Source organism: Neoarius graeffei, chromosome 3, assembly GCF_027579695.1.
Source record: "Neoarius graeffei isolate fNeoGra1 chromosome 3, fNeoGra1.pri, whole genome shotgun sequence".
In the NCBI taxonomy this organism is placed as follows: domain Eukaryota; kingdom Metazoa; phylum Chordata; class Actinopteri; order Siluriformes; family Ariidae; genus Neoarius; species Neoarius graeffei.
The window spans coordinates 48,339,921-48,364,221 of NC_083571.1; the positions used below are offsets into that span (position 1 = coordinate 48,339,921).

The following is a 24,301-nucleotide window of genomic DNA, read 5'->3' on the forward strand; positions in this document are numbered from 1 at the left end:
TCTGATGATGTTTTAGGTCATATTTATGCAGAAATATAGAAAATTCTAAACGGTTCACAAACTTTCAAGCACTACTGAAATACATTGAATGGAACAATTGTAATTTACCAAAAGTTAAGAAGCGGGGAGTTACTTAACATAAGTTATGGCATTTTCAGTTCACTGCGACAGTTTGCTGCAGGCACCACCGACGAACAAAGAAATGCTTCTGCGAATGCACAGCAGCAAACTCTCTCATTGGATATTCGCATCAGTTCCAACGTGTGACGTCATGTTGTCTTGACAACCATGCAATACCGTAAACCATATTCAACGCTCATTCTCCACTGGGTAACATGACATAAGAAATGAAACCCGCTAGAAGGGAATAGAGTACGTTTTCATGCCATCGAAAAAATGTCCTGGATGTATAATAATTCCCGATATTTCACTCCGATGACGTCACTCCCAGTGTTCTCCTGCTCACAAGAGGCGCATTGTCAAAATGGTGAACCGGTTCAAAAAATAAAAATTTTTTTTTTTAATTTAACTTGCAGGGGCTTTTTTTTGTGTGGCTGTGTCCATATAATAAAGAACTTTACATGGTGGTGTGAAGATATGAAGTTTATCTTCTCATGTTGAAAATATATTCACCACTTGAAGATAAACTTCATATCTTTGTGCAACTGTGTAATATCCTCTCTGTATTATCTCTAAAACTAACAGAGAATGAATTTCACAGAATGCACATATAGTAACACCGGTAGAGAACTGCTGAACATTTATGAAATTGCAACATGTGGGTATGTTCAGTGGACTTCACTCTGTCTTTCCTAGGTAAGAGCTGCTTCTCTACTCTCTTCAAGTTTGAGGAGATGCAGGAGATTGTGAAGAACTTCACAGTGGTTCACGTGGACGCCCCAGGACAAGAGGAGGGAGCTGCGCCCTATCCTGCTGGGTAGACCGGGTGTGGGTGTGTTAGGGGTTGTGTAGACTAGTTGACTCATGCGTTCTCTAAAACAGCAAGGCAGACAGTAAAAAAGGCAGGCTAAATATCCTGGGCGTGTCCTTATCAGCTGTTGCAGTAGATTAGCTATAAGGATGGCTGCACGCACTCAGTTCCAGAATCAAGGATTTTAACTTGTTAGGTCGTCCATGTGAGTAGATTTAAATGTAGTTATTGGTCGGCTAGTAAAAATTAATCTTCATGCAGCCCTGTGTGTGTGTGTAGAGAGAGAGAGTTTCATTAGGGATGCTTGTATTCAGTATATACTGTCTCAGCATCACTTGTAACCGTATCAGATTGACTTACTATGATTATTCCACTATTACCAGCATACAGTCACCCTCCGAATGACAATCATATGTCAATGTATATTTTCTTCTTCATAGGTATCATTATGTCTCTATGGATCAGCTTGCAGAAATGATCCCATTAGTCATACAGTACTTCAAGTAAGTTGATCAGTCAAAAACAAAATTGTGTGGCAAAACAACAAAATTCAGCTACCATGACAAGAAATCACCTGAGCATGGTGAAGAATTAGGTGTTTTGTTTTGTTTTGTTTTTAGCCCCCCCATGTCACTGTCTTTTTTTGGGTTGGTATTCCAGTCTCATGTTCCTTTGTCTACTGAAACCAGCTGCCTTAAATATCGCTTTCAGTATTGCTAACTAGTATTCTAGTACACCTCAGGGAGTTTTTCCTTGCCACGTTCACATGTTTAAAATTTAGCTTTTTCTGTAAAGCTGCTTAACGACAATGTCTGTTGTTAAAAGTGCTATACAAATAAAATTGACTTGACTATTTTGTGTGTTTCCACTGCTGTAGTTTCCGTACTGTGATTGGAGTTGGAGCTGGAGCAGGGGCCTACGTTCTTTCAAAGTTCACAGTAAGCCTCTGTCAGTCTCCGTGTTCTCCTCCTTATTTTTGCCCCTCTACTTAGATTTTGGCATCCAGAAGTGAACAAAAGGGGTCAAGACTTTCAAGGAAGGCAGTGGAGAAAAATAGTGAGGAATCAGGACGGTAATTTCTAGAAAGCAAAAATTATCACCATAAGTGTCTGTAAAATTTATTTTAGCATTTTCAAACAATATAACTATATAGTGGTGGCATGGTGGTGTAGTGGTTGGCACCATCACCTCACAGCAAGCAGGTCCGGGTTCGAGCCCCGTGGCCGGCGAGGGCCTTTCTGTGTGGAGTTTGCATGTTCTCCCCGTGTCCGCATGGCTTTCCTCCAGGTGCTCCGGTTTCCCCCACAGTCCAAAGACATGCAGGTTAGGTTAACTGGTGACTCTAAATTGACCGTAGGTGTGAATGTGAGTGTGAATGGTTGTCTGTGTCTATGTGTCAGCCCTGTGATGACCTGGCGACTTGTCCAGGGTGTACCCCGCCTTTCACCCGTAGTCAGCTGGGATAGGCTCCAGCTTGCCTGCGACCCTGTAGGACAGGATAAAGCAGCTACAGATAATTATATAGGCACAGAGAAGTCACACACAGTTTTATCAATTTTTGACAAATGTCCTTGTGTTAAATCTAATTGGAAATGGACTGTTTTTATATAAGTATATTAAAATATGTTTTATAGATGGATGGATAGATTGTCTGGAGTTTATTCGATTATATTCTCTCTCTCTCTCTCTCTCTTTCAGCTTAAAAATCCAGACTCTGTGGAAGGTCTTGTTTTGATAAATATTGATTCGAATGCTCGCGGCTGGATGGACTGGGCTGCCCAAAAGGTGTATTTTTCCTTCTTGTGTATAATTGGTACAATATGAACCTCTGCATTTTTTTTCTTTTTTCTTTTTTTTTTGGGGGGGGGGCGCTAATTTACTTTCAGTTTTGTCTTACTTCCTCTCTTTGTATTTATTTCATTCTAGCTCAGCACACTGACTTCCTCACTTGCCGAGCAGCTCCTTGCTCACCTCTTCAGTCAGGTGTGTGTGTGTGTGTGTGTTGTGGTTTTGTGTTATAATCTAGTCAGATCTAAAAGTGTTAAATTAAACTCTATGTGTGTGTGTGTGTGTGTGTGTTCATGCACAGGAGGAGAATTCGTCCAACACTGAGCTTGTTCAGGCACACAGACAGAGGATCTCAGCAGCCTCCAACCTGGTGAACATCGATCTCTTCTGGAAGAGCTACAACAAGTAAACTCTCTTGCTTTCTCACTCTCTTGTGCGCTCTCTTTCTTTGTGTCTTAAAAGTTGTTTTTCTTTCAGTCGCAGGGATCTGAACATTGACCGTAGCAACACACTCAAGTGAGTTGAGCAAAATAAATAATGTAAAATATAACTCATATGGTTGAGCAAAAATGCAAGTATTTTACATTTCCCTGTCTTTCCCTCCCTCTTTTCAGATGTCCCGTCCTGCTGGTGGTAGGAGACCAGGCACCATATGAAGAAGCTGCAGTGAGTCCTCATACAACCCCAATTCCAAAAAATTTGGGACGTTGTGTAAAACATAGTTCAAAACAAAATGCAATGATGTGCGAATCAATGGAAACACCTATATTTTATGGAAAATAGTTGAAAGGCAATATATGAAATGTTGAAACTGAGAAATTTTTATTTATTTATTTAGAAAAAAACTGTTTTGAATTTAATGCCAGCAACACATTTAAAAAAGGTTGTACAGAGACATGTTTACCACTGTGTTTTATCACCTCTACTTTTAACAAGTAAATGTTTAGGAACTGAGGAGACCAATTGTTGTCATTTTGAAAATTAAATGTTGTCCCATTCTTGCCTGATATACAATTTCAAGTTGCTGAACAGTTCAGGGTCTCCTTTAGTCATATTTTGTGTTTCATGATGCGCAAAGCGTTTTCAGTAGGAGACAGGTCTGGACTGCAGGCAGGCCAGTTTAGCACCTGGACTCTTTTTACCATGGGGCCATGCAGTTGTAATACGTGGACAAAGTGGTTTGGCATTCTCTTGCTGAAATAAGCAAGGTCTTCCCTGAAAAAGATGTTGTCTGGATGGCAGCATGTTGCGCCAAAACTTGTATGTTTTCAGTCACAAAGGTGTTGTGTTTTTGTCCATCAGGTGGAGTGCAACAGCAAACTGGACCCAACTACAACCTCATTCCTGAAGGTGCCATTAATTTTGTTTACAGTATCCATCAAAAGTTTGGACACATCTACTAACTCATAGGTTTTTCTGTATTTTTACTATTTTGTACATTGAAGAACAATACTGAAGACATCAAAATGATGATATAACATATGGAACATATGCGGGAACCAAAAAAGTGCAGGAAAAAAAAAATCATATTTTAGATTCTTCAAAGTAGCCAGCGTGTACCTTGATGACGCTTTGCACACTATTGACATTATCTTAACCAGCTTCATGAGGTAGTCACCTGGAATGCTTTTCAATTAGCAGGTATGCATTGTCAAAAGTTAATTAGTGCAATTTTTTGCCTTCTTAATGCAAGAAATAGTAAATAATAAAAATAGAGTAAATAGCCATTTTCTGTAACTGCTGTAATCCATATTATGTCAAGAACTGCTCAACTAAGTAAAAAGAAGTGACCGTCTATCATAACTTGTACATGAAGTGTTTTAATTTCTAAAAATAAAGAAAAAACATTGAATTGGAAGGTGTGTCCAAACCTTTGACTGTTACTGTATGCTTTTTCTCTATTAATCATTTTAATCTTGATGAGCAATCTGCAGTCTAGCAACTAGATTAATGCATTTCATGCTTTGTGTTCTCAAGAGTATAATATTAAATTGCTGTTTTCTCTGTGCTCTCTGCAGATGGCTGATGCTGGTGGGATGCCGCAACTCACTCAAGTAATTAATACTTTTTTTTTAATTAAACATCATTTCCATCATTAATCTGATGAATTATCATGAGTATTATCATGCAAATGATTTTAGGTTATTCTTGATTTGTGTCTCTGCAGCCCAGCAAGCTGACTGAGGCGTTCAAATATTTCATTCAGGGAATGGGATACAGTGAGTACAATTACAATGATGAGATTTGTCTGACTTATCGAAGCTTTACATCACAGCGCTGTTCAGTTCTCTATTCTGATTGGTCAGAAGGTGTTTGATTAATTTTCTATAACAGCAGCTCTGACTGGGCGGCACGGTGGTGTAGTGGTTAGCGCTGTCGCCTCACAGCAAGAAGGTCCTGGGTTCGAGCCCTGGGGCCGGCGAGGGCCTTTCTGTGTGGAGTTTGCATGTTCTCCCCGTGTCCGCGTGGGTTTCCTCCGGGTGCTCCGGTTTCCCCCACAGTCCAAAGACATGCAGGTTAGGTTAACTGGTGACTCTAAATTGACCGTAGGTGTGAATGTGAGTGTGAATGGTTGTCTGTGTCTATGTGTCAGCCCTGTGATGACCTGGCGACTTGTCCAGGGTGTACCCCGCCTTTCGCCCGTAGTCAGCTGGGATAGGCTCCAGCTTGCCTGCGACCCTGTAGAAGGATAAAGCGGCTAGAGATAATGAGATGAGATGAGATGAGCAGCTCTGACTGTAGTGCTGGCTCTAATATAAAATCACAATTTTATACTGGGCGGCACGGTGGTGTAGTGGTTAGCGCTGTCGCCTCACAGCAAGAAGGTCCGGGTTCGAGCCCCGTGGCCGGCGAGGGCCTTTCTGTGCGGAGTTTGCATGTTCTCCCCGTGTCCGCGTGGGTTTCCTCCGGGTGCTCCGGTTTCCCCCACAGTCCAAAGACATGCAGGTTAGGTTAACTGGTGACTCTAAATTGAGCGTAGGTGTGAATGTGAGTGTGAATGGTTGTCTGTGTCTATGTGTCAGCCCTGTGATGACTTGGCGATTTGTCCAGGGTGTACCCCGCCTTTCGTCCATAGTCAGCTGGGATAGGCTCCAGCTTGCCTGCGACCCTGTAGAAGGATAAAGCGGCTAGAGATAATGAGATGAGATGAATTTTATACTGATGGTATAATAGAGTGAGTGCATGACTTCTACAGCAGCAAATCTTACTGTACTTGTAGAGACAACGCTGCACATAATCTAGGGCTAATATTAAATGGATAATGGACATTTTGTTAATTAACAGAGTAAAACCTTTAATCATCGATATGCTAAATCTCAATAGTGAATAATTGACTTATTTATTGTTTAAATACAAAATATTTCTGGAAGCAATCTCCAGTGTCACTGCTTTCCGCTATGGGAAGTTTCTTAATACAGAGGACTTTCCAGTCTCCTGATTACATGACAAGCAGGGAGAGGGAGAGATTGGAGATGGAAAATACAGTCAAGCCGGAAAGTCTGCTCACCCCTTTCACCTTCTCCACGTTTTATTACGTTACAGACTTATTCTACAATAGATTGAGTTCATTTTTTGTCACAAAATTCTACACAAAATAGCCCATTATGACAAAGTGAAAGCAGGTTTTTAGACATTTGTGCTAATTTATTAAAAATCAAAATGTAAAATATCATGTGTGCATACCCTTTGATAGGACACCCAAAAGTGAGCTGAGGTGCATTTTGTTTCCACTGATACTGCTTGAGATATTTCTACAACTTAATTGGAGTTCACCTGTGGTAAATTCAATTGATTGGACATGATTGGAGATTGCCAATACCTACCTATATAAGGTTCCCCAGTTGACAGTGCATGTCAGAGCAAACTCCAAGCCATGGGGTCAAAGGAATTATCTGCAGACCTCGGAAACAGGATTGTGTCAAGGCATAGATCTGGAGAAGGGTACAGAAAAACTGCTGCAGCTTTACAGGTCCCAAAGAGCACAGTGGCCACCATCATTTGTAAATGGAAGAAGTTTGGAACCACCAAGAATCTTCCTAGACCTGGCCAAACTGAGCGATTGAGGAAGACGGGTCTTGGCCAGGGAGGTGAGCAGGAACCCGAGGGTCACTCTTACAGAGCTCTAGCGTATCCTTGTGGAGATGGGAGAACCTTTCAGAAGACCAACCATCCAGGTAGCACTCCACAAATCAGGCCTTTATGGTAGAGTGGCCAGGTGGAAGCCACTCCTAGTAAAAGGCACGACAGCCCGCTTGGAGTTTGCTAAAAGGCACCTAGAGGACTCTCAAACCATGAGAAACAAGATTCTCTGGTCCGATGAAACCAAAATTTAACTTTTTGGCCTGAATACCAAGCGTCACATCTGGAGGAAACCAGGCACCGCTCATCACTTGGCTAATGCCATCCCTACAGTTAAGCATGGTGATGGCAGTATCATGATGTGGGGATGTTTTTCAGCAGTGGGAACGGGGCAACTAGTCCTGATGGAGGGAAAGATGAATGCAGCTAAGTACACAGAGATCCTTGAAGAAAACCTGCTCCAGAGCGCTCTGGGGCAAAGGTTTACCTTCCAACATGACAACGACCCGAAGCACACAGCCAAGAGAACAAAGGAGTGGCTTCGGAGAAAGTCTGTGAATGTCCTTGAGTGGCCCAGCCAGAGCCCAGACCTGAATCCAATTGAACATCTGTGGAAGGAGCTGAAGATGGCTGTGTAGTGATACTCCCCATCCAACCTGATGGAGCTTGCAAGAGTATGCCAAGAGGAATGGTCAAAAATGTCCAGAAACAAGTGTCCCAAGCTCGTAACTTCTTTCCCAAGACGCCTTGAAGCTGTAATTGCTGCCAAAGGTGCATCAACCAAGTATTTGGCTAAAGGTGTGTCCAGATATGCAACCCCTAAATAACCTATTTTTGTCAGTAAAATAAAATTGCATATTTTGTAAAAACCTGCTTTCACTTTGTCATTATGGGCAATTTTGTGTAGAATTTTGTGACAAAAAATGAACTCTATTGTAGAAGAAGTCTGTAATGTAATAAAACTTGGAGAAGGTGAAAGGGGGTGCAGACTTTCCGGCTTGACTGTATGTCTCTAGCTGTTACGGTATAACACAAGTGATAACAGGAACTAACTAGTCTCATCTCATTATCTCTAGCTGCTTTATCCTGTCCTACAGGGTCACAGGCAAGCTGGAGCCTATCCCAGCTGACTACGGGCGAAAGGCGGGGTACACCCTGGACAAGTCGCCAGGTCATCACAGGGCTGACACAACTAACTAGTCTTGTTTCATAATATTTAATGTAACTATAAATGGTTAAGTTATCTTATTCTTTGCTAAATTAATCAATTTTAATAATTGGCAAAATACTGTGAAATAAGAAGAATAAAACACTTCAGCATATGCCGTTATAGGAAAATGGTCAACTTCAAGTGGTAACAGTAACTCCACTTCTCAGCAGCCTGTGTGTGTGTGTGTGTGTGTATTTTATAAATTTTTCTATCCATATTCACTGGATATGAGCAATTGTGCACTCTGATTGGCTACTCTATTAGTTGGCTATCAGCTCATATTCTGTGAGTAGAGAAAAACAAAATGGTAGAGTGCATCAAGTCAGATACATCACTTTATCAAGTATTTAAAGGTGCCATTCCACCAAAAACGTTTAATACTGGCTCTTTTTGAAATACCATAGTTCACTCCGAGTTGCATATGCATGCTGCATGTGAAAATGTAATTCTACCCCCATTCCCTGTATTAACTTATGAAAGAAAATAGTCGGAAAAACAAGCGAATCTGAAAAAGCCCTACGAACTTGCGTAAGTTTGAAAATTAATAGTCATGGCCTCGCCCACCTTGGCTTGCGACCGCCCACAGGAAGAAAGTTCGGATTTAAGCGCGAGGAGAGATCGCAGAGCCCATCTCGTCAGTAGCTAACGAAGAGAACCTGACAGCAAGTTGAAAACATGGCTGAACAAGTTCGTGCCTGTGTTATTTGTGGCAGTAACACATCAACGTTGCATTTCTTGCCCAGGATAGAAGAGCTGAAGAAGAAATGGTTGGAATTTATCTTTGGAACACCATCAGCGAAGTATAATGCAATGTTAGTACTGTGTTCTGATCATTTCAACCACAGTGACTTTTCAAACTTCGGTGCCTTCAGTAGTGGTTTTGCTTTGAGATCGTTTTTAATACCTGGATCTGTACCGTCAAGACGATCGACCACCAGCTCACAAGCTGTAAGTAAAACATGAACTTTTTGTTCGAAGGTTTTTGTTACAAAATAGCATGTTCATATTCTCCATGTTAGCATGCATGACATGGTCACAAGCTAGGCAGGGATGAGGGTTTTCCGCTTTTCGGCGGATTTCCGCTTTTTCTGAGTAAAAAACGACCTTTTTATATTATGCCAAATCCGTTGAGAATTTTTTTTAATTAATTTCGGGGGGTTGGGGTATGTTCCTTCATGCTGTTCAAACTTTATTAACTCCAGCGATGTTTACACATTATTAAGTCGCCATCTTTAGTCTTGTTTAAATCTCATTGAATGTGATGTAAAATTCGTGTTATCTACATTGTTATTGGTCAAAACATCGATGTCGAGACCATAATAGCCAATCAAAACAGTTTTTACAAAGACACCCACATCCGCTTGTTCTGACCCACTGGAGGTAGCGTCACAGTGCTGTTAGCCAATCAGAGGTAACACATTTACATGTCATGAATATTAATGAATAATCCTGTCGTTCTCCCGCCACCCACTCCTCCACCAAACTAGAACAGCCTGAAACAGGAGAACCACAGCGTTTTGTTTTTTTTTTCACCAAAACCGGCTCACAGGGCATTCATTCATACTAGAGACCACCGCACAATTAATGAAAAAACGATGCAATGAAACCTTTTAAAAGAAACAGAAATGGCTAAAAGAAACAACGCCCACCCCCCATTCCAGCCCAGTCGGTGGTGGTAATGCACCTTTAAGTTGGTTTGCTAACTACCAAAAAAAAAAAAAAAAGAAGAAAATGGTGGCATGTGGAGCTGAACCAACTGAGGACAAAATAAAAACTCAAACAACCCCCCCCCCCAAAAAAAAAAAAAAAAAGCAACAATATATGTAATAAAAGTATTTGATGGTAAGAACATATCTTTTTATTTTTAGCATTTTTCACAAATTGCTACTGTCATTTTGCCGGTTTGTTTACATTCTAAGCAGAAATGATTTTGTCAGACATTTTGTACAAAAGTTTTTATTTATCGAATTTGCAAAAAATAAAAGTGCTCAGTTTCTCAAAATCCAGTGAATGTGGATAGAATAAAACAGTTATTCCACTCAGTCTCGGTGCTACATGCCTCATCGGCTCTCGGCTCATGTACGACTCGGTTTCGTGGAATACCTATTATATTGGTTAATAGAACCAATTAAAATTAATTTGAACATATTGCAGGTGAGATTGGTAAAACTCTGTGGGAGTGGGCGGGATTGGTCAAGGTTTCTGTGAGAGCACAACCTTTTTTCACTCAACTGTATTATTACACAAGACCTGTTCTTTACCTAATGGACATTCTCTCTCTCTCTCTTTCTCTTCATTAGTGGCATCCTCCTGCATGACCCGTCTGTCCCGCTCACGCACCACCTCCCTCTCTTCATCCTACTCCCTGGAGGGCTCTCGCTCACGGTCGCGCACTCTTTCCCAGGGCTCCGTAGGTGGAAACTTGCCTCCTAGCCCCTCCAACACAATGGAGGTGTCCTGCTAAAGAGAGAGAGAATGAGAGAGAGAGAGGTGGATGGATGGATGGATGGATGGATGGATGGATGGATGGATGGATGGATGGACGGACGGACGGACAAGTGGAAGGCCACTACTATTGAGAGGGTCATAAAGTGTAAAGCAAGAAAGAAAGCGAGACCTAAAGAGAGCAAGAGAGATATTCCTCTTACCAAACTAAATCTCATTCTCATGTATAATTCGCTCATCCCGCACTTGGGGGAAGTGAGGGATTCTTAAGGGAAGCGAGCCAGAAACAAGTGACATGGGGAGAGAGGGAGAAAAAAAAATCCATCTCTCCATCCCTCTGTCAACTTAGCATCTTGTGGTACAGGTAGGGGCCTGTAGAGAGACCCAAGATGTAGTGATAACCAATAGTAATACTTCTAATATAGAATATTAATTATAATTATCTATAAATAATGACAGTAATGTAATTAAAAACAGTTCACTTAATTACATGTTGAAAACTAGAGGAAAAAAAAAACAATAGAGTAGCAATACTCATGTGTCTGAGTTCTTTTGGTATACTATTTGGTGTGTTTGGAGTGGATTTTTTTTTAAATGAATTTTACTGTAATAGTCATGTGACCCCCATATAGGGCCATGACAACAGGTGTTGGATAAATACCAATGTCTTTCGGTCGCAGCCAGCTCATGTCTTCCAGTTGACTTATTTGAAAACATAAGTATGGAAACTGTGTGTGAAAATGAAAGATTGAGACATTAGTCTGTTTGACTGCTCCAAACTGAATGGTGGAATTGTTACAATTTTTTTTTTTTATTCGAGAGTATATGGATTATAGAGATATTGAATTGTACAAAGACAAAAGAGCAAAACAGAAAAAAATAGGTGAATTTTAAGCTTCTCCTGCCTGGAATTTTTTTTTTAAACACCAGATGAATTTATTTTATTTTAGTACGGCTCTATCCCAAATGCTGAGTGTTTTAACAAAATTCATTCAACCAAGTAACATGTTCGAAAGTAACCCCTTGAAACTGATGTAAGATCTACATACATCAGTACACTTAGTTGAAACCTACCAATTCTAACTGCTTAATAAATAAATTTACACAATCATTGGAAAGTTGCAACTCCATGCCTATAGCCTTTTCCCAGTGTTGCCACTAGAATATGCCCCAGTGCACTTCCAGTTCCAAAGCAAACACAATGGCCCTTATTCAGTAAAGTCGCAAAAATCAAGCTCAGATTTGGATGAATGGAATGACAGGAACAAATCTGCATCGGATTCATGAAACTGTCTGACGAGTGGAGGTTTAAACCCAACAGATGCATGTAGTTATGCGAATGAGTTAATAGGGAAGTTTTTATTCATTTTAGAACTCTGTCAGATTTATCAGTTTTATTATTATTATTATTATTATTATTATTATTAAAGCTGTATGTATCAATATAGGTGAGCCAAGTTTCTCAAACAAAATTGAATCCTTAGTTCATTTTTTTTTTAAATCAGACATCATGCAATGAAAATCAGACAACTAAACTTAATCCAGTTCTGGTTTTTTTAAGTGTCGAAATTTTGATACAAGTGTTGATCTGGATTTATTATAATAACCTCACAAAACAATATCAAAGGGTCTTTGAATTAGCCAGGACCTGTGTTTCCAAGTTCAACACTTTGCGATGCCTCTTGTATGCAAATGCATTACTATTACTGAAATGAAGGACTAATGAGCTGATCAAGATCAACGTCTGCCGCTTTAATTTGCATTTAGAAATTACAGGTTGACATAAAGCCCCATTACTTGTATTTTAGTATAAAGTTTCTGCACACATGATCATGATTATCCATTTTATTTGGTATGTTTTATAGTACACTACTTACGATATTGGCTTATATAATTGATGGCACGAGCACTCGGTATGTTTACATGCACATTAATATTCCACTGTTATTCCAAATGACGATATTCGGAATTTGATACGAGTCATGTCAACAGCATATTCCAGTTGGATATTCTGAGTTTGGCCTTTTTCCAAATTTAGCATTCTCTGATTAAGACATGTGGGAGACACGGCCTTTTGCCTGTTTATGGTCAGCTCTGTATGTTGTACACAAACCAACTAGACAACAGCTTGCAAGGTAAATGCATGTAAATGGGAACATTACTGAAATTTTCATGTACATTAGCAATGTAAACAGCTTAAAAAAACTGGAACAGTTTATGCATGTACTGTAAAAGGCAGTGATAGTTTCCTTATTTAAGCATAAAACAGGCATTTTTTTAAGTTGTAAAAAGGTTTTACATATTTACACACACACTGTCCAGACCTGAATTTCATGCTAATGTGCCAAAGATGAAATTGATGAATAAGGGTTTACATGCACTAAGTAGCTCGGCTACAGTCACATAATCTAGGTCGCGTAGCTCGATTACGAGAAATCCAGTTCGTTTCGATTTCAGCCGAGCTAAGGTGTATCCATGGCATTTAGAACTTCGATTTCAGTCGAGCTACGGCAGAAATTCGATTTTCTCTATGTGCATGTAAACGCACTCAGTGTTGTCATTTTTTGTGTGATCATTTTGCGATCAGATTTGATAGTATGCAACTTCGATGAAATAAGGGCCAGTGTGAACACTGGAAAATAATGACTATCCAGAAATTTGGAAAACTGGATCATTTATCCTAGTGTTTGATGTTTTAGTTCAGAAACTAACTATGCTAGAATGTCGACATGTTCTAGCCTAGCATGTGGGAAAAGGCACAGTTTCTCAAATAAAATATTGGAAAACATTTGATATGGACATTATTTTTTATTTTTCTGTAGCATAGCTATGTCCCATGAATTAATAATAACCCCCTCGAACCAAACAATGATTTTGATAATGATCTGCCAGCAAGTCCACTGCCACCAGGTTGTTACTACTAATACAGAACAAAAGATAACTACTTTATTTTAACCGCTAAGCTTTTCAAGTTAATCCGTAGTCAAGTGTAAACATCTGTTGTGTGTTGTCTGTGTGCTTGATTAGACACACTTTACTAATAAAAGCTCACACAATTTCTGATCTAACAAAAACATTTGAAGTTTCTTGCTAATAACGGCATACGCTGCCAACACATTAGTTAACTAGTCTTACCTAAAAGCCTCTAGAGGAACTGACTAGTTAAATCTAACCCATTATAACAAACAAATGTAGGCATTTCTTCAACAGAGGCAAATCATGAGTCAGTACAAATCAGACCAGCACTGTTCTATTGTGTAGAAGCCATGATAATCAATACAGCACAGCACTGCCCTAAAACACCAGATCATTAGACAATTCTCTGTTTACATGACACAGAATCCTGTCAAGAGTTTGTGTATTTGATGGGCTACATTGGTGTACTTGTCACATGCAGCCAAATCACACTGCAACGTACGTAGGGTTCCAGTACTGTTTTTCATATGTCCTTGGCAACTTGATTAGTTCCTCAGCATTAGTTTCTTGGCCTTGAGGGAATTCCTATTCCAAAAGGAAAGGGCAGGGGGAAACGACCCTGACCTGTTGGTGTTCTCATATGGAACGCCATTGCTAGCACTGTGACGTCAGCATGGCACACAGCCACTAACGTCTCATAAAAATAACAAAAGTATACCACCAACCAACAAAGCACCACAATCACTAAGCATGCTACATATATTATACTTTAAAGATATTTACGAACTATGTTTCAGCGTGGGGTTTTCCTTGAATTAACTTGAGTGAAGTTTGTTAATTGGAGGTCCAAGTGAGTTGACCAATTGAGTTGATGTAATTATAGATTTAACAACGTATGTTTTGAATTGATGCTTTCAAACGGAGTTTTATGTAAGAGTAAATAAAGCACTGGCTACTCCTTCTTGTGCTTTAAGTGGTCAGTGGTTATATCACACTGTTGAATTGTGAGGAAACATCAAAAACAGTATTGAAACACAAGGATGGTGTTTGTGTTGAGTCTTGCTTTTGTTGAGATTAGTGTTTGAAAGTTGGAGCAGAAGAATATTAGTTGCTGAAATGTATAGACATGGAACGTGGTATCATTTAGTCAAATGCTGATGGAAGAATGCAGGTACAGGTGTTTGATACAGAACGAATGCTTTGTATTGCTGGATAAAAACTTTACTAAAAAGAGTAAAGGGGAATGTCTGATATAGTTTACTCTGGGGAGTTAAAAAGGGGAAATAAACATGGAAGTGTCCGTGTTTGGGCTGGAGCTGCGTGATTGCTCTTCCACATTTATATTTTGTTTTATTTTACTATTTTTCTTCAATCATACCCTTTTTAATGTTCAATCCTCCCTGTGTTTCCTGTTGTACAAGGTTACTGTCTCACTGTTGTTATTGGTTAGACATCATTGTGCTAGTTCCTGTGTAATCTCCGTTAGCATTAGAATGTAAAAGGGGGAATTAACATTATTAACAAAAACAAATGTATAACAAAATACAATCCAAGTTTCTTGTGTGGTTAATTCTGTGTAATGCTATGAACAACTGAAAAAAATGTATTAATAAAAAGGAAGTAAACCATGCTGGCTTGATTTGAGTTATTATTCAAAGTGTGAATTGACTTGATCAACAGCTCATTTGACTTTGTTTTTTTTTTCTTTCTAATGTGAATATGGCATGAAAAATATTCAAAATAACATTATCTATCTATCTATCTATCTATCTATCTATCTATCTATCTATCTATCTATCTATCTATCTATCTGTAACTGATTCTGTGATACATAGTGAAATGTTAAATTTTTTCATCAGCTTTGATCAATATTAATCATTGAAAAACAATACTAAGAATACACATTAATTCCAAAATGGTCTTATTCAGAAGGCAAATAAACAGTTTGGACACTTGATTTAGAAACTATTTTATTATTTGATCAAGCACAATTTGTGTTACTAGGCCTCAAATTCAACAATTGGATGGGTCAATATAACATAGTTTGCAAAATGTATTTACAAATAAGTACTATAATGTCACGGCTCAATATAAATGTTGTAAAGTGTCATATCATGGAAAGCCCCATAGTGGTTGGAGAACAGATAAAAACAACCAGCATCATGAAGACAAGGAGCTATAAAAATAAGTTTTGGAAGATTATCAATCAGGGTTCAATCACTTCACAAAGCTGAGTTTTATGGAAGAGTGGTGAAAAGAGGTATGAGCAATAGGAATGTTCTAAAAGGCATGTTTGAGACTCCACACACAAAGAACCTGGGAAAAGGGTTGGTCTGTTGAGACCAAACCCAACACCATCTCCATAGTGAAGCATGAGGGTGGGAGCATCAGGTTGTGGGGATGTTTTTCATCAGCAAGGACTGAGAATCTGGTCAAGGCTGAGGGCAAAATGGATGAAGCTATATACTGGGTGATTATAGAAAAAACAAGAGACTTGAGACTAGGACAGAGTCACCTTCCAACAACATACTGCCAAGGTTACAGTGGAGTGGCTCAAAACCATGAACCTGAATGTGTCAGAATGGCCCATACAACGCCCTGATTGATAATCTGTGGCAAGAAATTGTTATTTGCCATCAGTCTTTATTCAAAACATTGACCATGGGATGTTTTGGCAAAAGACATGGGCAAAAATATCAGGATTCAGGTGTGTAAAGCTGATAGACTAATATCCCATTAACCGTTGTGTGTCAAAAAAAAAAATATATATATATATATATTATGCACCATCAATATAAGTCAATTATTTGTCAGTGTAAGTCAATAATTAATAACTAGTGGGTTGTCTCTGTGAAAATGAGCTGTGTGATAATAAGGACAGGTTTTCTACAGTAATATATTATCCATCCATCCATTATCTGTAGCCGCTTATCCTGTTCTACAGGGTCGCAGGCAAGCTGGAGCCTATCCCAGCTGACTATGGGTGAGAGGCGGGGTACACCCTGGACAAGTCGCCAGGTCATCACAGGGCTGACAAGTAATATATTATTAATAGACAAAGCAAATTTGGTTGCATTTCAGACACAATGATGAATAACACACTTCTAAAAGAAAGATAAGCTACAATTACACTTCAGGACTTCTTAATTGAACTTCATTGCATATATAGACCAATGTTGCAATCCTACCAGAGGAATCTGCACCTAGTGATGATGCTGATGATGAAAATGTTTGGAATTCATTGCAGAACAAACCTCCAGGTGATATGTTTTGGATTAATACAGTATAAGACAGGCCAGAGCTCTTTGTCTAAGTCAAGTTAAACAAACAAACAAACAAACAAAAATAGCAATAGTCCATACACCATGATACAAATGCATGAATGGGTTTCTTCATATCAAGAAAGGATAAATTTTAATATCCATCTTCAGTAAGTGCTTTATCCTGGTCAGAGTCATGATGAATCTTAAGCTGGGCCAGCAACACTTGGTGCAAATTGGGAGAATTCACAGCAGAAGATGCCAGTCCATCAGAGGGCACCATACACACACACACACACACACACACACACACAATTAGGGGCAAGTTAGCAGAGCACATATACCTATCCATATGTTTTTGGACAGTCAGAAGAAACTTGAGAATGTTCGTAGGCTCTGCGCAGACCATAACCCGAGCTCTGGATTGAACCCATGACTCTTGAGCTGTGAGGCTGCAATGCAAGTCCAATGGCTGAAAACAGTTAGATTGGCTAATATACTGGCATCAAATGGAATGAGTTTAAACAACAACAACAACAACAACAACCAGTGAATATAAAATAGGGTCAAGAATGGACCCTTGAGGCACTTCACAGGTAAGCGTAGCAGTCTAAAACATCCTATCCCCGACAAGCACGGTGCAATATTCAGCACTGTGCAAAATATACTGTGAGGAGTTAATACCAAAATTGTGCACATTGGTATTCAGACCTCAGATGTAACTATAGACTATTAGGAAGTTGCATGACAGTTGGAGTTTGCTTAAGATAGACTTGTATCTCAGTTATGTGCAATTCTGACCTTTAAACCCATTTTCTTGTGCCATATTGGCTTGAGCAAGGAGCATTATTAAGTCCAGTGCCAATGTTTGACACTTTGATATACAGTAATCACAGTGAGAGGACAAAAATGATCATAAAAATATATTTAATAAATGTGTTGGTATATTTAGGAGCTTATATATTTAATGAGAGCATATCTAATTCAGCACTTCAGTAAACATCAATCCTTCCCTCCTGGATGCCAGACAGATATTTGCTGATATGTTTTCTTTGCTGTACTGTTTCTCAAAGTTTAGCTGAGGATTTAACTGAATATTGTAAGCAGACGTTTAAAAAAAGAAGATACAGTTTCTAGTGAGAAGATGGTGTCCAGTCCCAGTGAGTGGAGGTTAATTATCTCTCGGCCCACCTCAATAAATCCACCTGCTCCTAAAAGAACAGCCTTGAGCATCAGGAATAACATAGGATATTTTGTTATTTTCACATCATAACCTCGACTTTCAGCTATCTGCAACACGTTTATTGCTTGCTGGATATTTAACTTAAATATTTGCTGTGCCAGGCACTTGGCTTTAAATTGCTTGGAAAGCAAGGTGTCAGACATCATGTTGGGATCTCTGCTGGAGCCTTCCACAAAAATCAGAGTCAATGTCAACTTTCTCATGTAGGAGTCAACTGCCTCCTCAGCTTTCTTCAGGTCTGCCAACGCCTGAGCAATATGTCCTCTATTTGCTTTTGACAGAATAGACAGTGCACGATTGTACAGAGCAATGGCAGACCAACAAGGATTGGTTTCGATAGCTCTTGTGTACATCTCAATGCTGTCTGCAAGGTTTCCTTTGTGACGGAGGGTGTTGCCAGTCCTTACATAATGGTAGATCATAGAGGAAGGGGACTGTTTACAATCCAGTTTTTTCTTTGCCCTTTCCAAGTCTTTCCATAACTGTTTTTTTAATGTTTCTGTTGATTCATTCTCATTGAACTTCATCAGAAGCCACATACCCCAGCACTCATGAAGTGAAGACACAATGTCTTTATTGATGTCATCATCCTTTTTCTCTTCGTAAATGGTGTCCAGCATTTTAAGATATACAGAAAAGAGTTCCTCCTTTTTGGTGATTTTTGGTATGTCATCTTCAAGGAACCGTGACATTCTTGTTTGCACAATTAAATCTCTAGACTCTTTTTCCATCTCCAGGTTAGTTAAACCACTTGGCATTTCAGTGTTTAGCAAGCCTCTGAGTTCTTTCACCATTGCCTCATAGTTCTTTTCATTGGGGTTTTCCTGACAGATTTTGAGGGTCTCTTCAAAGTTATTCTCAATGAACACTGACACAGCTACAGTGGTTTTTAAATGCTTGAGAAGAGTAAGTAACCTAGAGAGAGGTGAGTTTAGCACCAATATCAGTTTGACTGATTTCGAGAAGTGAGTGGAGCACATGATGAGCTGGGCAGAACCAGGGTTTCCTTGTCGTGCAGTTCGACCAAAGGCTTGTTTCTCCACACGGATATTAAGGGGCAAGAAAGTCTGCACTACAAACAAACCCCCTGACACATTTACTTTTGCACAGACTTTGAGGTCTGTCCCACGACCAGCCAGATTGGTTGCAACAATGACACAACCTTCAGTGACCTCTTCACCTGTAACCTTAGAATTGTCCATATTGTTATTTGTGTACAGTTTCAATTTGTCTGTTGAAATGGTTTTTGATAGTGCATCGTGGACAATTTGTGCTCGTTTAATTGTTTCACAGATGACTAAGACTGCTCTTGAACCTCGATAGACTGTGGGGTTCACTTTCTTATTAACAACCTTACAAATTGTTTGTACCCACCCATTTTCATCATTAATTACAATGCCATCCTTCTCGTAAAGTTTTCTGCGTTTGAATGGTGGAATTTTGCATGTTTTAATGTCGGTGTACAGTTTCTGCAGTAAATCAAGTTCAGTTTGGTTCCCCAAAGTTCCTGTGAGCCCATGAATCCGTTCATAACTCTTGAATAAACCTACATTGGACTTGAAATTTGTTATCATGCACATATTTGACAGCTTGGTTTGGTGCTTCATTTCAAGGAATTGCTGAAGTCCATCTCCCCATTTCATTTGATTTTGCACGACTCCTGTAGAGCTGTAATCTACAGGAACTACACCATCCTTATGTAGAATGTATTCATGCCCTAAAGTCATAGTTTTGGCAAGAAATGCATTTTCAACCCATATTTTTAGCCTTCCGTTTATGTGCTCTAGAAAGCCTGGAATGTGGAATTCATCATACTCCAGCTTTGATGTATCTGCAGGGCTCTCTAAAAATGTATGTGATGGCAGTATGTCTGAATCCTCTGCCATTAGAGAGGAACGAATGAGATCAAGCGTATTCTCTAAATCAAGACCTTCAGAGTGGTTGACAACAAACCAAATCTTAGCTAAGATTAAATTTAGAGGCTCCATGACAGGCATCTCACTGTTTAAGTAGACAACTTCTAGACCTTTGTCCAACATGAGCGAGTCTACCTCATCTACTATGGCATATTGAAACTGTCTTTGAGATCTCACATTTTCTCTTTGGAACTTCTGTCTTAACCAGTCTCCTGCAAAACTCTCAGTTGTGCCATATACCACTTGACATAAGTAACACTTCCTCAGGTCTTCAACTTTAAATTTATTTGTATTGGAATCCACAGTGATTTTCAGTTTTTCATAAAATGAACGCCACTCTGCAGCATCTCGCTCTGCAAGCACAGGGGAACTGGAGATAATGTCCACACTTTTTCCAGTCAAGGCACAGTATGCAGCAAACATGGCCACTATACATGACTTTCCTTCTCCTGTGCCAACTTGGATTAACTGGCTAGAGCGAGAAAGAACCATAATGCACCAGCTCACCATCTGAGTCAACCTTGGTTTCCATTTTCTGGTATCTTCTACTGCTTTACATAGTTTCACTAATTGCTCCTTTATACTGTGCAGAGGTGTTGAAACAGGACATGGTGATGGTGAGGACACAGACAACACAATGTCTTTAACTTGATCTAAAATATTCCGATCAATGTCTCCTTCTGCTTGAATTTCCTTAAGAATAATGTCAAGGCTTTTCTCTTTTGTTTCTTTCACCAAGTCATTAATTCTAATTTCAATGTCATCCACAAACTGTTTTGTTTCAATGTTAGATGATAAATCTGACTTGTTGAGCTTGTGAATTTCTACTTGGTAAAGTATTTTTGCCATCCATATGTAGAAATCAGTCTTTACTGCCCTGGCATGGTATTGCTTCACAAGAGCAGTGAACAAATCCACAACGTCATCCTTACTCCACTGTCCATATCTGATCAAATCAAGCAATCTTGATAGCAGTAGATTTTCTGATGCCATAACCTGAGCTGTGGATTATAGACCAAAATGCAGTTCAAGATGCAGTGCTATTCAAAGTCCATTGTGCTCTTCCTGTGGTTAAAACAAAACATTAAATCCAGTGATGTTGGGATCATTGCTGGAGATAAGAAGTAGTGCACAAAGCTTGGTGAAGAATACTGCAGTTCAAGATGCAGTGCTATTCAAAGTCCATTGTGCTCTTCCTGTGGTTAAAAACAAAACATTAATCCAGTGATACTGGGATCATTGCTGGAGATAAAAAGTAGTGCACAAAGCTTGGTGAAGAATACTTTTGAAACAAACCAAACATACTGCTCTACAATTATTACAACCTGACATGGTGTTAGGCATGTGTAAAGAAATTCTAAAAAAGCTAAAAAGCTTCCAAAATGAATTACAAAAACAATATTTAAAAAAAAAAGTTACTGAAAGGTGAATAGTATAAACTTAAATCAAATCAGTATTTGGTATGACAAATTACTATTTTTTATACTAATGTAGAAGACAAAAAAAAACATACTTAATTTGATCATCAGGGGTATTTGGGTACTGTCAAGATCCTGGATTAACCTTAATATATCCCCTTCGGACATAATGTGTACAATTGTACACATGAAGTTCCATAACATTTTTCCTTGTGTCATTTTTCCTTGTATCCGAAGGAGTTATACTGTCAATTCTTTTAGCACAGGATTAGGATTAGGAGTATTCTTGTGACAAATTACCAGCAAAACTGCATGACACATAACAAGCAATTCACAATTGCTTGTTATGTGTCATACACAGTTTTGTTGGTAAGGTTCCTATTTGCTTGTGTTCTTTGTGTGGGAATAGATCTACCTATTATAAAATATCAGATATTTTCATCAACCTTTAAAAGATGTCACGGAATCTACCTATCAGATACTTTTATCATCCTTTAAAAGATGTCACGGAATTCCCCAGCATATTTACTTTTGCTTTTGATTAATCACATTCAACATATAACAGTAATCTGTTGTTTGGTATCATCTGGTATCAATAAATGTGAGAAGTCAAGATCCTGGAATAAACAACCTAATAAATAATCTTATATTTTGTTGGTTATATTTGTCAGTTACATCAACCGGTGGTTGAATCTCAGGTCTGGGAGGACTTGAGTACTGGGGAAAGTGGAGTTACCCCTTAATCACCATTACTCCCAGGTCAGCTCTGACCTGGAGTGGTAGCACCTGCCTGGGTTCCAGTTATGGGTTAACTAGTACATCACCAATAAGGCACTGGCAACAGGGTGCTTTTTGGTGCAATGTGGCAGATGAACCCAACAAGGTCAATGGCACACCACCAGATGGCATGCGGAAGAGCCACTCAAATGGCCAATGGATGGCATCACCCGGCAAGTCAGTTGTCACTGTGGGGCAACTTCCATACCTGTCAGGTCTGTGGCACTTTTGTGCACCACTTGGCAATCAGGTCTGGAGGTCCAGAGAGACAACATGATGGGGGCACAACATCATTTGTCTTACATTACTGTGTAAGGTGCTTCATTAGGAGAGGAGAATAGTATGTGAGCACTCACGAGGCCAGACATTTCATGGCGGCTTGGCCGGGCTGTTCGTGACGCCGCTGCAGGTGGCTCAGTCGCTCTGGTGTGGGCCTCACGACCCATCTGCGTTTCTGCGCATCCTAATGAAGCAGTCATCATCGCTAGCGATAGACAGCTGCCGCCGCTGACATTTACTTTTGGTTAATCATGCGTTCTCTATAAGTACTAGAATATTTAGAATGTAGGCTTCTCTGGAAACTATATTTATAGTCAGTTCTCTCAATAGAACATTGACATAAAGCCAGTAAATCATAGGTTCCCTGTAAGAGAAACCTATTTATGATGTTCTCCTTGTAGACATAGGCCTAACCATTAGTATAAAATAAACCTCACAGGCTAAGATAAAACATCTTCAGTTAAGACATCATCTGAAGTAATTTTGGAGTGTCAAGATCCTGGAATAAATAATCATTTTTGTTCCCCCTGTGTTTATTTTTTATTCATTTTTGATTATTCATGTGTTCTGGAACAGGTAGAATATTTATAACATGTTTCTCTGAAAAAACAACTATTGTGTCAATGTTCTTGATAAATGCTTTCAGAGAAAGCATTAATTCACACTATTGATTTTTAACATAGGACTGAGATTCATCCTGTGACAAATTACCAGCAAAACTGTCTACGATGCATAGAATGAAATTACAGGAGCTCTCTACATGAAACCTATTTACTCAGGTTCTTTTTGTATATGCTCTTTAGTATAACATAAACCTCATCATACTTACATCACAGGTAATGAAGAAGTGTTGTCGGGTAAGACAGCATCTGAAGCAGTTTAGAAACAGTCTGAATTGTACAAAGAACGTTCTTATAAAGAGTGTTACGAAAATTCCCCCACTTATTTACTTTTGCTTTCAGTTAAGCACGTGCTCTCCAGGAAGCTGTAATGGGGCATTTCAGACATTATGCAGGATAGCAGGGGGAAAAAAAAGCAAAACAAAACAAAAACTACACCCTTAGCAAAAATTCCTTTGTGCAGTTATGGCGACTGTTCTTTGTTGTTAGTTTTTTTCATTTGCATCCTCTTAGTGTATTTTTAACATGCCGTGATTAAGGTGAAAATTATTTTCAACAAGAATGCAAGGCTGTTTGCAGTCAGTAAAACCTCTACTCAGCAGACAACATCTTGTTTAAACAAAATTTGAATCATATTACTTTGTTACTCACATCTAATTTGCTACATGAATCTCATTTGTTGTAATACTGTATTTACTGAGATACTGACTTGTTTTTGGTGTCTAAAGGAAACCCTCACACTTTCCTTTAGGTTTCAGCCAACCCACTTCCTTTCTCTCAATAATAATAATAAAAAATAATAATTAAAAAAACCCCTCAATTTCATGAAATAAGAATGTAGAAAACAGTTTACTTTACATCATCTCCTACCATCCAGCAATTTATGTCATACTGGATACCAGTATAAATTGAGCCATTATAAATGTAGCTGTAGATACTGTATAACTGTCCAATCATCTTAACACTGCAGCATTTGACTAATTGTGTCCCTTATTTTTTCTCCCAGCAGCACGGTGGTGTAGTGGTTAGCGCTGTCGCCTCACAGCAAGAAGGTCCGGGTTCGAGCCCCGTGGCCGACAAAGGCCTTTCTGTGCGGAGTTTGCATGTTCTCCCCGTGTCCGCGTGGGTTTCCTCCGGGTGCTCCGGTTTCCCCCACAGTCCAAAGACATGCAGGTTAGGTTAACTGGTGACTCTAAATTGACCGTAGGTGTGAATGTGAGTGTGAATGGTTGTCTGTGTCTATGTGTCAGCCCTGTGATGACCTGGCGACTTGTCCAGGGTGTACCCCACCTTTCGCCCGTAGTCAGCTGGGATAGGCTCCAGCTTGCCTGCGACCCTGTAGAAGGATAAAGCGGCTAGAGATAATGAGATGAGATGAGATAATAAAAAATAATAATTTAAAAAACCCCTCAATTTCA

General features: G+C 39.3%; 2 protein-coding genes across 4 annotated transcripts in view; one reads left to right on the forward strand and one right to left on the reverse strand.

Moving 5' to 3' along the window:
• The window catches only part of ndrg2 (NDRG family member 2), a 116,897-nt gene extending 101,899 nt beyond the window's left edge, over nucleotides 1-14,998 (forward strand). For all 3 annotated transcript variants that reach the window (XM_060916926.1, XM_060916924.1, XM_060916923.1), the window contains 12 exons: nucleotides 817-937; nucleotides 1,372-1,434; nucleotides 1,809-1,869; nucleotides 2,630-2,716; nucleotides 2,858-2,914; nucleotides 3,021-3,124; nucleotides 3,197-3,235; nucleotides 3,334-3,385; nucleotides 4,022-4,069; nucleotides 4,738-4,773; nucleotides 4,887-4,938; nucleotides 10,310-14,998. In XM_060916926.1, coding sequence (XP_060772909.1) covers nucleotides 817-937; nucleotides 1,372-1,434; nucleotides 1,809-1,869; nucleotides 2,630-2,716; nucleotides 2,858-2,914; nucleotides 3,021-3,124; nucleotides 3,197-3,235; nucleotides 3,334-3,385; nucleotides 4,022-4,069; nucleotides 4,738-4,773; nucleotides 4,887-4,938; nucleotides 10,310-10,473 — 884 coding nt within the window. In that variant the 3' untranslated portion in view covers nucleotides 10,474-14,998. The remainder of the gene's footprint in view (nucleotides 1-816; nucleotides 938-1,371; nucleotides 1,435-1,808; nucleotides 1,870-2,629; nucleotides 2,717-2,857; nucleotides 2,915-3,020; nucleotides 3,125-3,196; nucleotides 3,236-3,333; nucleotides 3,386-4,021; nucleotides 4,070-4,737; nucleotides 4,774-4,886; nucleotides 4,939-10,309) is intronic.
• Nucleotides 14,999-15,356: 358 nt separating this feature from the next.
• On the reverse strand, nucleotides 15,357-23,208 carry LOC132883378 (protein translocase subunit SecA 1-like). The gene is made up of 2 exons (XM_060916927.1): nucleotides 23,093-23,208; nucleotides 15,357-20,985 (listed from the first exon to the last, which is right to left on the reverse strand). Exon 2 carries the CDS (start codon nucleotides 20,780-20,782, stop codon nucleotides 17,717-17,719), a length of 3,066 nt encoding a protein of 1,021 aa, XP_060772910.1. The 5' UTR covers nucleotides 20,783-20,985; nucleotides 23,093-23,208; the 3' UTR covers nucleotides 15,357-17,716.
• Nucleotides 23,209-24,301: the final 1,093 nt, after the last annotated feature.